This window comes from Styela clava, chromosome 15, assembly GCF_964204865.1.
Source record: "Styela clava chromosome 15, kaStyClav1.hap1.2, whole genome shotgun sequence".
Lineage (NCBI taxonomy): Eukaryota > Metazoa > Chordata > Ascidiacea > Stolidobranchia > Styelidae > Styela > Styela clava.
Genome location: NC_135264.1, coordinates 5,002,150 through 5,015,344, shown reverse-complemented (window position 1 = coordinate 5,015,344; position 13,195 = coordinate 5,002,150). Strand labels below are relative to the sequence as shown.

Below are 13,195 nucleotides of genomic sequence, written 5' to 3'. Positions count from 1 at the left end.
CCGACATGAACTGGTAACCGGACGATAGACCGTGGTTTGTCATGTGATTAAGGCGTCTCGTCGTCTCGTAACAATCTAATCTGAGTATAGGGAATTTTTCGTAATATGTAGAATGAATAATATAAACAAGCTATCGACTCAGATAAATCAAGTCCTAAAAGGGCTCCTGTTGTCTGTATACCAGGTTAGGGTTAGACCATATGTTTATTCTGAATTTCCTTATTTTAGGTCTATTACGAGTTCGGGGACTGTCTGTGTCAGCAAAGTGAATATGCCCCTAAAAGAGTCAAACACAAGGTTTATTGATTTAAAAAAAAAACTGTCCCGAACGTCAGTACGCGTTACGTAATGATTCACGTGATACGAGTTAATACAGAGTTCTGCTTTACTATCGATGCGTAACGAGCTTGTCGATGAAAATCAGACAAGAGTTTATCTATCAGAAAGTATATACATTGCTGAAATCTTCACGTTTGGGTCGTAATTTGTGATGGCAAGTGGTATTAGCCACGATGCGTCAGTCTCTAATTCAAGTCAGCCAGCGGTCAACCAATCAATCGACCAGCTTACAGTACATAATCAAGTGAGTTGTAGCAGCAATTAAATATATTGTATAGGTTTACCGTTTAGTGAGACAGTGGCGATAAATGTGTATATATAAGCCTGTTCTAAACATATCTTTGTTGGCAGGAACATGAATTGAAAGCAGGACTTTTCTACGCAGATGCTGATATTCAAATTGCCAATCGCATATGTGATGCCTTAAATAGGAATGGTTGTAAAGCACAAATGTGTGATTTTTATGACGCTGGTCTAGCTGTGTTTGAGGCTATAGAGTCTTTCGTGAGTGAACAACAAATGGTACTATGGCTGGCTACGAGGACTTCGTTAAACGATAAAGGCATCCTGCAGTCAGCTAGGCATATTGCCCAATATGCATCCATAACTAGACGTGATCTTGGTATCCGATTTGTTACTGTGCAACCGAGGGAATATCTTCATTCAAGGCTTCCTCTGACTCTTGATGCTTATACCACACTACGTGAGGATCTGTTCTTTGAGATGCGTCTCTCCAAGACAATAGCTAGCGTTCAGAAAAGAGCAAGGGGAGATTACGCTCGCGAGAATTCGACAGCAACTCCTAATGCAACTGTAGATACCGGAGTTAACGAATTGAGAAATTTACCACCAAATTCTGACGATTTGATTGCTGAACCTGGCTTGGTTTCGTCATGTTCTGGTAATACAAACCTATGTGCGACTCCAGATAATAAATCGTTAGTTGGTGAAGGTACGTCTGGCCAAAAAGTATCCATTCAGGCAATGCACATTGTACATATTCATGGTGATAACTCAAACGTACAGGTAACTAATTATATAAAACGTTACTTTAGAAGCTATCTGTTTAAAAACTATAAAGTACAAATCCATATAAGTCAGAGGTTTTATAAAAATGATGATTAATGATATAAACTAAGCTGATCTGCAGTTCCGAGGCAACTATTTAAGTAAGGCACATCAACCAACTGACTAACGACGCCGAATATCTCTAGCAATAATTAAATATATCCTTTATACAAAAATATTAAAAAAAAATGCAAATTGGAGTGGTCACACATTTTCTTTATTCGTGTGGATTCCCCAATTATAATATTTATACGCAAAATTCATTTGACGCATGAGACTTGGTCCTAGATGTCAGAAAAAACTCCTTTGGGAATTTACCGATATCCTAACCGAAGATGACTTTGTTATGACTTAGCGCTTCTATATTGACAGGTTCTATATTGTGTTCTATATTGACAGGTTGGAACTGACAATGTTTCTGTGGTACGCAAGAGGGAAAATAAAAGGGAAGATTCCGACTTACCTCCAGTGTAGTAAAATTGTCCTAACACCTATTGCTCTTGCTCGCGTAGCCTACTGCTCTGCTTAGAAAATTTAAATCGTAGCTTGACATACTTCCAACTTTTTATGTTTATGCTATGAAATTTTCAATTTCATAACTGATGCAACTTCATTATTCTTGTAAATTTACTGTTGGTGAAACGTAATCATCAACTAATATATTTAATTACTGTTATACCCGTTATGAACTTAATACTTACTGACCTTTTGTTACGTTTTATTTTTCTGGTTCCTATCAGGATATTCATGTCATTCTAATAATGGCATTTTTTAATTCCGCGTCCCATGTAATCTCTGCTCGATTGAAAGCGTAGCCTTATGGTAGAGACTAGGTGTAAATTGTCATGCTGTTAATTGAACTGTTTTTTGAATATGGTAGATTGTACAAAATTATCCACTTGATGTAATGCTAAGTAAAAATTCATTATTTTCATAAATTCATAAAAAATTCACAGAAATTCATTAGTTGTGACGACTCTTTCTGTGGACATAATATTCACCAAAGCAAATATGAAACTACTCTTCTAAACTAGTTTTGCCGCATGGCGTCTTCTAAAAAGTATATATACAAGGTGTCCCAAAACAGGAACCCATAAATTTCCTTATTACTTTTACGGCAGCGGTTCCCAAAAGATGCGCCGCGTCGATTTGCTATGTGCGCGTCGAAAATTAGCAGAATTGTGTTGAACATAATTGATATATGATTGAATATTTTACATATTGTTTTTATTATAAATGTTTCATTGTTTGTTATATCAAATGTTTTGTATGTGAATCAATAAATTCATTTTATAGCTCTACGTAGTTGTCTAATACGAAGTGTCTTTTTCGTTTATTTCCCCTGATAATTTGGCACCGCACGAACAAAGAGTTTGGGAACCGTTGTTCTACGGAAATGAAAAAAAAAACTTTTATTTTGTCCGTGCTTGACCTTCTGTGAGCGTATGCTTGCATACTCAAAAGTGTCAGAAATCAAGGACGCTTTGTACAAAAGCTATGTTCTCTCTATAATATGTTTCAAATTACTTCTTTTCTATCACGGACAGACTTGCTTTTGTTGCGCAAAGTTGTCAATCACTCACCTGGTTTTCTGCTGACGCGCACTTTCTGCTCTCATGACATGCCAATGGAAACAATAATATTTACTGGTGCACACCCCCGAAGAGAGTCCCGCAGTGACCGTGTATATATGTGTCATTTTTCTAACATTTTCTATGCCCATATGTCATACGGTTCTTTAGTTTTCTATAAGACCAATAATTTATAAAATTATTTGGAAAAAATATTGAGATTTGTTGTATTGTATTTGCATTATTTTAATTGTGATACACGAAAGGCAAATAAAATTTGTACGCCTGCGTCCGGGACAACGTACATAATCCATTCATGCTATTCACCAAATGACACGAATTTTGATTTCATTCGTTCTCAACGTGACCAAGTAAAATAATCGCATCGTTTTCATGGATTTAACGTACCCTTCACAAATGATTCGGAAAAAAAAATTAATGAAAAATTTGTTCAAATCGATGACTACCAGACTACCATTTCTGTTTGCTTAACTTTTGGCATGGTAATTCATGTTTGTTTTCCATTCATTTATACAAATTCAGAAATTTGTGTTTGCTAAGTTAGATCGAACTAGCTAGCGGGTGTTTTCGTGAGTCTTGAGGGTTTGTCTCAACCTTCGAAAAATTGCTATTTATGATACAGAAAAATGCTTTTATTGGAACTGACCCCCAACCCCCCCCTCCTGGCTACGCCACTGCGAAAGAGTATAATACGATACGACATTACAACACAAGACACGAAAAGAAATACGGAAATACCACGGTACTTCTCGAGAAGCAATTTTGAAAAAAACGCCACCCAGGCAACTTATCAATAGGCTGATTAGAAGGGCGAACTCTCTTTCTTTATTATATTCAAACTAACTAAACTCGCAGTATTTCGATCACGTTGGGGTTTTCCGACTGCGGCCCGCAAGTCCTGTTCAAACGTTTCCGTGGCCCGTCCGTCTCGCAGCCTTGGACTACTCTGAGTATCTCAGCGGGAATTAAAAAAAGTCGAAAAATGAACATATATATACCCTGTCACTGTCTCATGCAGATCAATCAATTAGTCTAGGCCAGTCGTTTGTTTTACCAAAACTCACCAGTAATTTTCATCTGTCGGGCGTGGCAGAAATCAGAGAAAGAAAGAAGAATAAATCTATAGTATCATCGATGACTTGAATTCATCGGTTATTTATTTTTATAAATATATATTTATACAAAAGTGGCTGAAAGTGGTTGCAGATAAATTAATTTCAATTGATCAACTCGCATGAACGCGTCTTTTATTTACAGCAGGAAGTAAAAAACAGTTTACTGTAAAGACTGACAAGTGTTATTTTATTTCTTTTCATAGTATTAGGTTTGGTTTGATACGTATCAATTAACATAAAATTTTCAATTTACCAGTTGGTCATTTATTCAAATAATTAAGGTGGATGACCGGGTTCGCTATGTCACAAGAGGTATTACCTGGCTTCAAGTAGATTCGAATTGCAGCAACATTTCACAGAGATCACAACTGTCATTAGCTAATTTAATTGAAATGTCAATATCAATACGCTAAAGCAGGAACTGTAAACTTTTCAAATTCACAACACGAATGCGCTCGAATAAAATTGTCCACGAGAGTACGGTATGGTGCGCGTATAGTCACAGACGGTTTCTAAGTTATGTTAGTAATTTTCCGTATATATATATATATATTTATAGTTTGTTTTTTTGCGATATATGTGCCCATATTTTTTGCGTATATATGGAGGTCATTATTGTTTATTTTCGTTATCATTACCCAAGGGATGGGTTTTAATGGCAAACGAAAGTATTTGCATTGAAATAATATTGAAAGTCCAAGAGCTTAGAATTTATGCAAAATGTTGGTCCTACATATATATTTATGCGCCATCAAATGCCTACTGGCGCAATGCGATGTACTATGGTTTCAGCAAATTTGAGTAAGTATTTAAGTAGTTTGAGGAAAGTAGTTTAATAGTTATAACCCTGGGTGAATGACAAAATTCGTTCGCCAGGAGGTACACTGGCAGTGAGCAGACAGGGTGTCAAGAATTTCTATTCGAAATTCTATAAGTTTGCGCATTGTCGGATATAGCAAAAAACCATGAACGCAGGATCATCAGTCTAAACCTAAACGAATGAATGCAATAGCCCCCGTGAAGGACGCAGTAATAATGGAGATTGAGGTCATATGTCCTTTCTTGACTATATGCCCAACTTAACAATTAACATGCATTGTAGTTGATGGATTGTATCAAATGGGGTTAAACTATTTTACAGATGTAGCAAGCATGATTTGATATCAATGTGGACTAAATGGGTATCAGCTGAAGGGTCGAGATGACCCGGTTGCAATATAACAAAATATTGAAGAAAATGAACCAATTGATCAGCATGATGCGTGTAGATAGCGTAAACAATTCCATATGCCACTGAGAAATGAAAAACTAGCTTACAGCCGGATCCAATGACAGCCATTTTGAGAGATATTGCGATTTATATTTCGAATTGAGCACGCGCAACAAAACTATCACGCGGAAAAAGTGAAAGCAGAGATGAGAACTTGATGCTGTATGTAGTTTACGGCACTGATGCACTCACAGAGAAAGCTCTCATAAGATATGTATATAATTGTGAGACAAGCTGTAGCCTGTATGTATTCATTTCACTTTCCTAGCAACGCCGAGAAGATATCAGACGAATATTTGTCGTCCATTTCAGTCAGTCAGTCATTTCATTTCAGTCAGTTTTTCTCGTGTTTATGAAGACTTACATTGGGTTTCTTTTACAAGAAGCCGATTGAATCGAATTTTAAATCAGAATATAAATGAAACAGCATAAATAAATAAGTGTTCGTTTTGCGGCTGATGAGTTCAAATCAAAACAAAAACAAAACATTCCAATTTCAGAAAGTAGAGTCAAATTTTCGTGCCACGAAATCGTGAGCCTAAATTTTGTCTGATAAAAGCGAAGACATTTTAGATGCTGTCAATTGTTTTGTATAAGCGCTCAACATAACTTTTCTTTATAATTTTACGCATTCAGCAATAAACAGTTTATATAGATCAATAAATTTTACCTTAAATTATTTAATACCTTATATAGTTGAACATAGTACTCAGTTAAATTTTAGGTTTTGCGTTGAAAAAAATACCAAAAAGCGAGAAATGAGTCAATTGTTTTGTATAAGCGCTCAACACAATTTTTCTTTATAATTTTACGCATTTAGCAATAAACAGCTTATAGATCAATAAATTTAAGTTAAATTATTTAATACCTTTTATAGTTGAACACAGTACTGGAATATTCAGTTACATTTTAGGTCTTGCGTTAAACAAAATACCCCCTAAGCAAGAAATGAGAATGGCGAGAAACGACGTTACAGATGTTCCACGCAAAGTGTACGGAAATCTATCAAAACGGAAAAATATCAGAAAAGTTACGATTAATTTTTATATCTTTGCCTTGGGATGTTTACTTCTCCAAGGCACAATCATGTCAGTTAGCAGTCTACAGAGCAGCATAAATATTAAAAAGAACATTGGTAAGTACCACACTTTGTGGAAAATTTAAATAAAAACAAACTGAACCACGGAAAGCAGAATAATAAGTTTTTCCTATCAAAAGCATATGCCACTTCACACTCAGAACTACAACGAGTGTGATATGTGAAAATATTGCAACTCATCTGTAAAAAATGTACAAGTATCTCAAATTGTGCAACTATCGACTTGACGTGTTGGATGTGACTCTCAGTTAACAGTGACACTTCAGTCAATGTTTTTGAAATTTCATCTCGTATCCTTTTCCCTTATCGGTATAGTAGCAAAGTTCAAGTTATAGCAAATTTTAAGTTATTATATTATAAAGCATGTCCGAGATAAATTGACTTTATTTATGTAATGAAAAATAAATATCACCAAAACTTTGATTGACAAACAAATTTCATTTTCTGCGTACTTTGTTTGACAGGCACAAAGACTTTGGGAACTTCTAAATTGACTTCAACTTTGGCTGGACTGTTCTGCACCCCACTGATCATACGAAAGTATAAACATTAGTATCTTTGTTTTAAAAAACTGCTAGAAGCTATGATTACAAGTACTCCTATTACAAAACTGGATAATTACATAAACACGGTTTACTTAGTTATTTTATACCACTTCTCCGCTGCTTATAGTGAGAAGCAATTACTGCAAGTGGATGTGTGGATCAATATGTTTCCTGGCCTCACAGCAATCTTCCCGGTACGCAATAAGTCACCTCATTCATTACATCATAGCTGATGTGATGGACATAGAGCCTAAACGGACAACTCAAATCTTTTCTGTGAAACGGGAAGGATTTCAATCGTTAAAATTCTTTGAGTTTATGCTTTTGTTCTTTTTTCATCTGCATCATCCCATCTATTTTGATTAGAAACTCTGAACCAGTGGTTCTCAACCTTTTATGACTCGTGGCCCCCTTTCGGAGGCTTTTAGCACTCATGGCCCCCACTTTAATATTCCAGAGGTATTAATAGGGTTATTTTCATTGATAGATTCCAAATCCCATTATGTTAAAACAACTTGCACAAAAGAGAGCGAAAACACCCTGCGAAATAACCTTGTTGAGCAGCAAACTAGGAAAAACTGTGAGATTTCTTTTAAAGTGAAAAGTAAATTCAGATTTCAGCCCATCCTTGTGGCCCCCCTCCAACTCCTCTGTGGCGCCCCTTAGGGGGCCGAGGGCCTCCGGTTGAGAACCGCTGCTCTAAACACTCTAGCTCTTATGGCTCTTGTTACCGAGCCATGATGTATTTTTTTGTTAAACAAGGCAGACATTTTAGTCATGCACTGATTTATATTTAGGATTGGCTACAAATGGTCTCTAGTTTTAGGAGAAACTGCAGCCATTCTTTTCGTCGCTGGAAATTTTTATCCAGGTAAAAATTTGTATCAGTTTCAAACCACAAAGCATTAAAATAACACTATTAGCAATATTCATTTACCATATTTTCAGCACCATATATTATGATCCCGGTTGGAATTTTGGAAGGAATAGGAAGCTCCCTGGTTTGGACAACAATGCCAATATATAACATTGTATTTGGTCAAATGCATGGATTATACGGAAGTAAAGAATCCGATGATTATGAAAGAAAATATACGGGACAATTCTTTGCTATCCTACGATCTGGGAGGGTAATATATGACTTATATATTTTCTCTCGCATTACACAATTACTCAACTCTTGTGTTAATAGCAGATATAGTCGCATTAGTTTAGTTCGTACTGTAAGTTCACATCTGATTGTCGCTTGTCTTTTTCGTAATTTTAACTGAAATGGGAGTAAAACTCCGAAATTGGGGTAAAATCATGAGGATTATTGCTATATTATCACCCCGTCTTTTAACCTCCCTAGTGCTTTCAACATTTGAAACTCACATCAGCACACATTCAGCTGACAGGCGAATAGACTTCATGACAATGTACATCATTTTAATATGTTTCGCGTCAGCCCATGTCAACAATTTTCGATTTAGTCCGTAGATACCTAATTATTATGAACAAAAACGAATCATGTGAAATAGCTGAGATGAGAATTGGCGCCGTAGGCTACATCATTCTCCATTCATAACGAGTATTTTGTTGAATTCAGATATTTACCAGCATTCTCAGTTACGCAATATTATACAGTACAAGGAGCGATATAGAAAATACAACAACAAACTCTACAGTAGGTCTATTCAACGGTACTACCATGATGAATAACTACGAACACTGTGGAGCGAACGACTGCCAAAATCCTAACGTTACTAAAAAATTTCTCAATAACTACGTCCCTCCTAATGCAATTTCTGTTTATAGTCTTATGGGAGCTTTTATTCTGGTAGCGCTTTGTGCTATTGGTTTACACGCGAAGTTTTTAGTAAATTCAGAAGTAAAAAATGTCACAAAACCAACCGAAATTGATGAAAGCGAAGACGTTTCCGTTGACAAAACAACAAAAGTGAGTATCTCAATATCATCATTTTTGAATATCATTCCAAAATGGGCAGGAACAAATTTGGTGGTCAATGGTGCAATGGTTGATATAGTTTGTTCAATAGCACAAAACTGCAAAGCCGATGATGTGCTATGTAATATCTTTGCACTTAAAACTAACAATGATCCCCCAGCTATTTGCACTGAACGAAGTTTTTGTTTTTGCCCGTGATTCATGTTCACAACGGGATCTAACCATTTAGTTAAGTAAGTATGAGGCTAATTTAATTTATTCTTTGTAAACAAACAGAAAATAGACGTTTCCTTATTGGCGACTTTGAAGGCGACCATGAAGCATACAATCTCTTTAAAGCAAATTTTGCTATTTCCAATGTTGCTGCATTATGGATTATTCTTGGCATTCGTTTACTCAGAAATGAACAGAGCTTTTTCATCGTGTATATTGGGAGTAGAAATGGTGAGAAATTACCGAAATGACAGAAGTACACTTACAATTAACTATTGAATATTTGATATAGCCAAATTGACTATCCTTTCTGTAAGCTTACAACTTTGCTAACCAAACACACGCTACAGCATACAAATTTCAAATAAAGAAACATGAAAAACTAAGTGGACACGACAGAAAGTAACCAGGTAATAGAAATGAATCAAAGTTTACAAGTGATTATACATATATACCAGGGGTGGCCAACACGTCGATCGCGTCTGATGTTGAGTGAATTTTATTGAAATACCCCCAAAAATTGCCTCGAACCAGTTGTGTGTTTAACAACAGAAAGAATACAGTTCTTTACATGCGCACAATACAATATACACATACGGTATTTAAGTCTGGGCAAGCCCGGTAAAGCATATTGTTCCCTAACAAATGTAGGTTTTTCCGCTGCCAAGGTTCAAAAATGAAGTGCCGAATATCGCGTGTCTAGACTGACAAACGATCCTACAACAACTTCCACAGTATGCGAAAGTTATTGTCTCACTCCAAGAGTAATGTGATAAATTTTATTCGCAATGGTAGCAGTGGCATCAAAATGCCCAATTTGTTCTAATTCTAAGCAAGCGAAGAATCGCTTTTGGAGGAAATTGTAAATTACATACTGAAGTTTGAGTAGTCTTGTAACATTCATAGATTGAGAATATTAATTTTTCGCTGTTTGGATAATACATGAAAACTTTGCAAGGTTTCTCAAAGAATTTTCAATTGTTACGACTAAAAATTAGGCACGCCCTTTATCTGAATTGTATGATTTAAATAAATCAGCGCCCATTCGTTTTTGTGTAGGACCTTATTACTGATCAGCCGATCGCGATCTATTTTGAAGATTTTAGTCGATCCGGTTGAAAGCAGGTTGGCCACCCCTGATATATATATATTATATACCATGTTCTTTGAAAACCGAATCATTTTATCCATGAAAGGAACTTTTTGATGGTATGTTATCATATTGCTTCTTTCCAACATGAAATTCTTAGCTCATTTTATTATCACAAGGTTGGACCTGTATTGGTATTGTATGATGTTTTTCACATTGGAGCATCGCTTTTGATTGGCAAAATCATAGGATTTTTTGGCAAGAACGCAACCGTAGCAACCATTGCTACATTGACATTGGCCAACTATTTGCTCTGTGAATTTTGGAAACCTACTACCAGCACTACATTCCTTGTCTACTTTTTATCTGTGGGATTTGGAGTGACTGACGCACTATGGAAAAATTCCACAGTAGGTAAGGCAAATTAGCGGACAAGTTCAAATTCTTAGTAGATAGTAACTATTACACAAACTTCCGTTTGGTAATGGTTTGAATGCCCGTTCTGTAAGGCTTAACAGTTAACATACAATGAAACGATTTGTTCGAAATATCAGAACTCTCAACTGAACGCACTACAGGGTAATCCTGGTAAAATTTCAAATTAGGCGTTTTATTGATAGTAAAATCTAATATGAAACAATAATACAGTTATTTAGTATTAATAAAACTATGTATGCGTGAAAGCATTGAATACTTTCTACAAAATCGGTAGAGAAAGCTGAACTTATATAAAATTCCTATTTCAGCTATCGTTGCACAATATTTCCCAGAAAATCGCGAGATTTCTTTCAGTGTGCGGAATGTTTGCATTACAATTGGTATAACAATTGGATATTTCTGGAGTCCATTTCTATGCGTAGGTTCAAAAATCTACATTCACATTGCCTTGCTCGTAATTTCGGTTCTGGCGTATGGTAAGAATTTTTTCAAATTTTATAGTAGAGATATATATAATAATTTTAGGCATAATACTTCATGTAGTGGTACAGTGCCGTAAATTGACAAAAATCATTATCACAAAAAAGCCATATTTTTTGAATTATTAATGCTTATTATTTATACTGAATCTGTGTATAAATGAATTCATCTCTGAACTGCAGAATTGCACTCATCAATAGCGCCGCAAACATGATATGCTTGACTTTTCAACTGACCAACAACATTTTGTTTCCAGGTGTTGCTGAGTTCCATCTGTATCGTAAGAATGATACACCGACAATTGGTAGACAAAAATGAGAATATATGATCGATGACGAATTTCACATCAAGCATATGATTATTTCAATTGAAACAAATTTTATTATAGCAGCAATATAGCCTAGTTTACTCCAGATTAAGGTTTCGGAGGTGGCTAAAAAAAATTCGTAACCGTTAGTTCGAGCCAAAATTTCTTTCGGACCGGAGACAGATTTTATTGTAAATTTGCTCCGACACTGATAAAATTACAAGAATCTGGATGATTTAGCTCAGGGGTGGGCAATTACTTTCCGAAGTGGGCCACTTACAGATAATAGACTTAGTTACTGGGCTGTGGGTTCAAAACTCAATATGAAACTATGAATGAAAAACAGTTCATTCACAAATAACTTGCGTCGATAACAATCTCCTGTCTGCCCCGATCCATTAATGTAAAGCTATAGGTATTTCTTACAATAGAAATTTATTTCCATGAAAACAAACTATATATAATCGTAATTTCAGCAAGTACAGGTGGGCCGTAAGACGTGGAACTTGTAAAAATGTTAAAAAAAGCATAATTTCGCATTTTTTTTATCAATTTATATTACCGGAGAAATAATAGACCTATGGAAGCGTCGAAGTTTAAGACAAAATTTCCGTTGCACTACTTTTTAAGAATGGACTTGGATGGTTTTGTTGATTTTATCATGACTTTTAAATTTGGATTAAAAAATATCTTACAAAATGTATTTTTGAAAACGGTTAGCTTGATTATTCTTATAACATGTTTGTTTTATTCAAATTTTTGTATATTTATAGGCAGATTGAAAACTGAACTGCGTAGTCACATTGATATACCCGACAATGGTTGTCTTTGACTTATAGGATTCCCTTTAATTTTAAATTTGTTTATTCGAATACACAATTAATGCTTTATATAACTTTTTTTTTACAAAGTATTAGATTAGAAGAAATTATATATTGCTTGAGGTACATGTTATAAATTTATAACCACAATAAAAAAGAATGTTGAACCGTTTTATTTTGCTGTATTCACAGAGATATTTCAGAATAATAACCTGGTTAGTATATTAAAGGAAAAACATCCCATGCAATAACTACTCAGATTTCCTCTCGGAGATAGAAAACAACAGTGCCGAATGTGTTCGATGCCAAGTTAATTCATTCATAACCCAAATACGAAAATGTAAACAGCTCTGGCGACGATGAGACAGTGAGAGGTTTTGAGGCACAATGAGGTGCTCGGTACATTTGAGGTAATATGACGTCACACAACGTTGCGTGCTCACGACTCCGTTGACCTGCTGTGTTTCTCAAACTCCTTTGTATTGTGACGCCATCCAATAATATGCTCAAGTTGCGACTCCCCGTGAAAAACGTCTCGATATCTTTTAATATACGGCATATTTGACAATTAAGTTTAATTTTCAAGAAAAAAAAGCCACGTGGTTTTTGTTGCAACTGGGGATGCGATGTTACTAAATGCCGTTTAAGCCTATTTGGTATTGGTTACATGCTTTCACTGTCAAAAAATCTTGCTACAAGCAACACATTGCGGCTCATGCGCGCAGTTAGGATTTGCAAAGGAGGGTTTAAAATCGAAAATTCCCATTCCCTTCTGAAACAGTCACTCGTTAAAATAGTCGATTTTTTCAGCGTATAATTACTTTTCTACCGGTTGAAATATTTAATTTTGATATGAATTTTTAGGATCTT

The 13,195-nt window shown here is 35.4% G+C and overlaps 2 protein-coding genes across 3 annotated transcripts; both read left to right on the top strand.

Moving 5' to 3' along the window:
- Positions 1-419: 419 nt before the first annotated feature.
- LOC120334261 (uncharacterized) lies at positions 420-2,708 on the top strand. 2 transcript variants are annotated; one of them, XM_039401737.2, is made up of 3 exons: positions 420-583; positions 691-1,291; positions 1,807-2,708. In XM_039401737.2, exons 1-3 carry the CDS (start codon positions 491-493, stop codon positions 1,815-1,817), a joined length of 705 nt encoding a protein of 234 aa, XP_039257671.2. In that variant the 5' UTR covers positions 420-490; the 3' UTR covers positions 1,818-2,708. The 2 variants fall into 2 exon arrangements, with proteins under 2 accessions (XP_039257671.2, XP_039257670.2); XM_039401736.2 differs by having other exon boundaries at positions 424-583; positions 691-1,365.
- Positions 2,709-6,281: 3,573 nt separating this feature from the next.
- On the top strand, positions 6,282-12,478 carry LOC120334244 (protein unc-93 homolog A-like). Its single transcript, XM_039401714.2, has 9 exons — positions 6,282-6,519; positions 6,948-7,023; positions 7,826-7,899; positions 7,977-8,158; positions 8,617-8,967; positions 9,253-9,420; positions 10,459-10,693; positions 11,026-11,193; positions 11,454-12,478. Exons 1-9 carry the CDS (start codon positions 6,333-6,335, stop codon positions 11,513-11,515), a joined length of 1,503 nt encoding a protein of 500 aa, XP_039257648.2. The 5' UTR covers positions 6,282-6,332; the 3' UTR covers positions 11,516-12,478.
- Positions 12,479-13,195: the final 717 nt, after the last annotated feature.

Excerpts from the sequence above, each read along its gene's own strand:
- LOC120334261 (XM_039401736.2), top strand. The coding sequence starts at position 491 with ATGGCAAGTGGTATTAGCCACGATGCGTCAGTCTCTAATTCAAGTCAG. Across the intron at positions 584-690 it reads AGCTTACAGTACATAATCAA|GAACATGAATTGAAAGCAGG; the intron begins GTGAGTTGTAGC and ends CTTTGTTGGCAG. Across the intron at positions 1,366-1,806 it reads GTGATAACTCAAACGTACAG|GTTGGAACTGACAATGTTTC; the intron begins GTAACTAATTAT and ends CTATATTGACAG.
- LOC120334244 (XM_039401714.2), top strand. The coding sequence starts at position 6,333 with ATGAGAATGGCGAGAAACGACGTTACAGATGTTCCACGCAAAGTGTAC. Across the intron at positions 8,159-8,616 it reads CTATCCTACGATCTGGGAGG|ATATTTACCAGCATTCTCAG; the intron begins GTAATATATGAC and ends TGTTGAATTCAG. Across the intron at positions 11,194-11,453 it reads AATTTCGGTTCTGGCGTATG|GTGTTGCTGAGTTCCATCTG; the intron begins GTAAGAATTTTT and ends TTTTGTTTCCAG.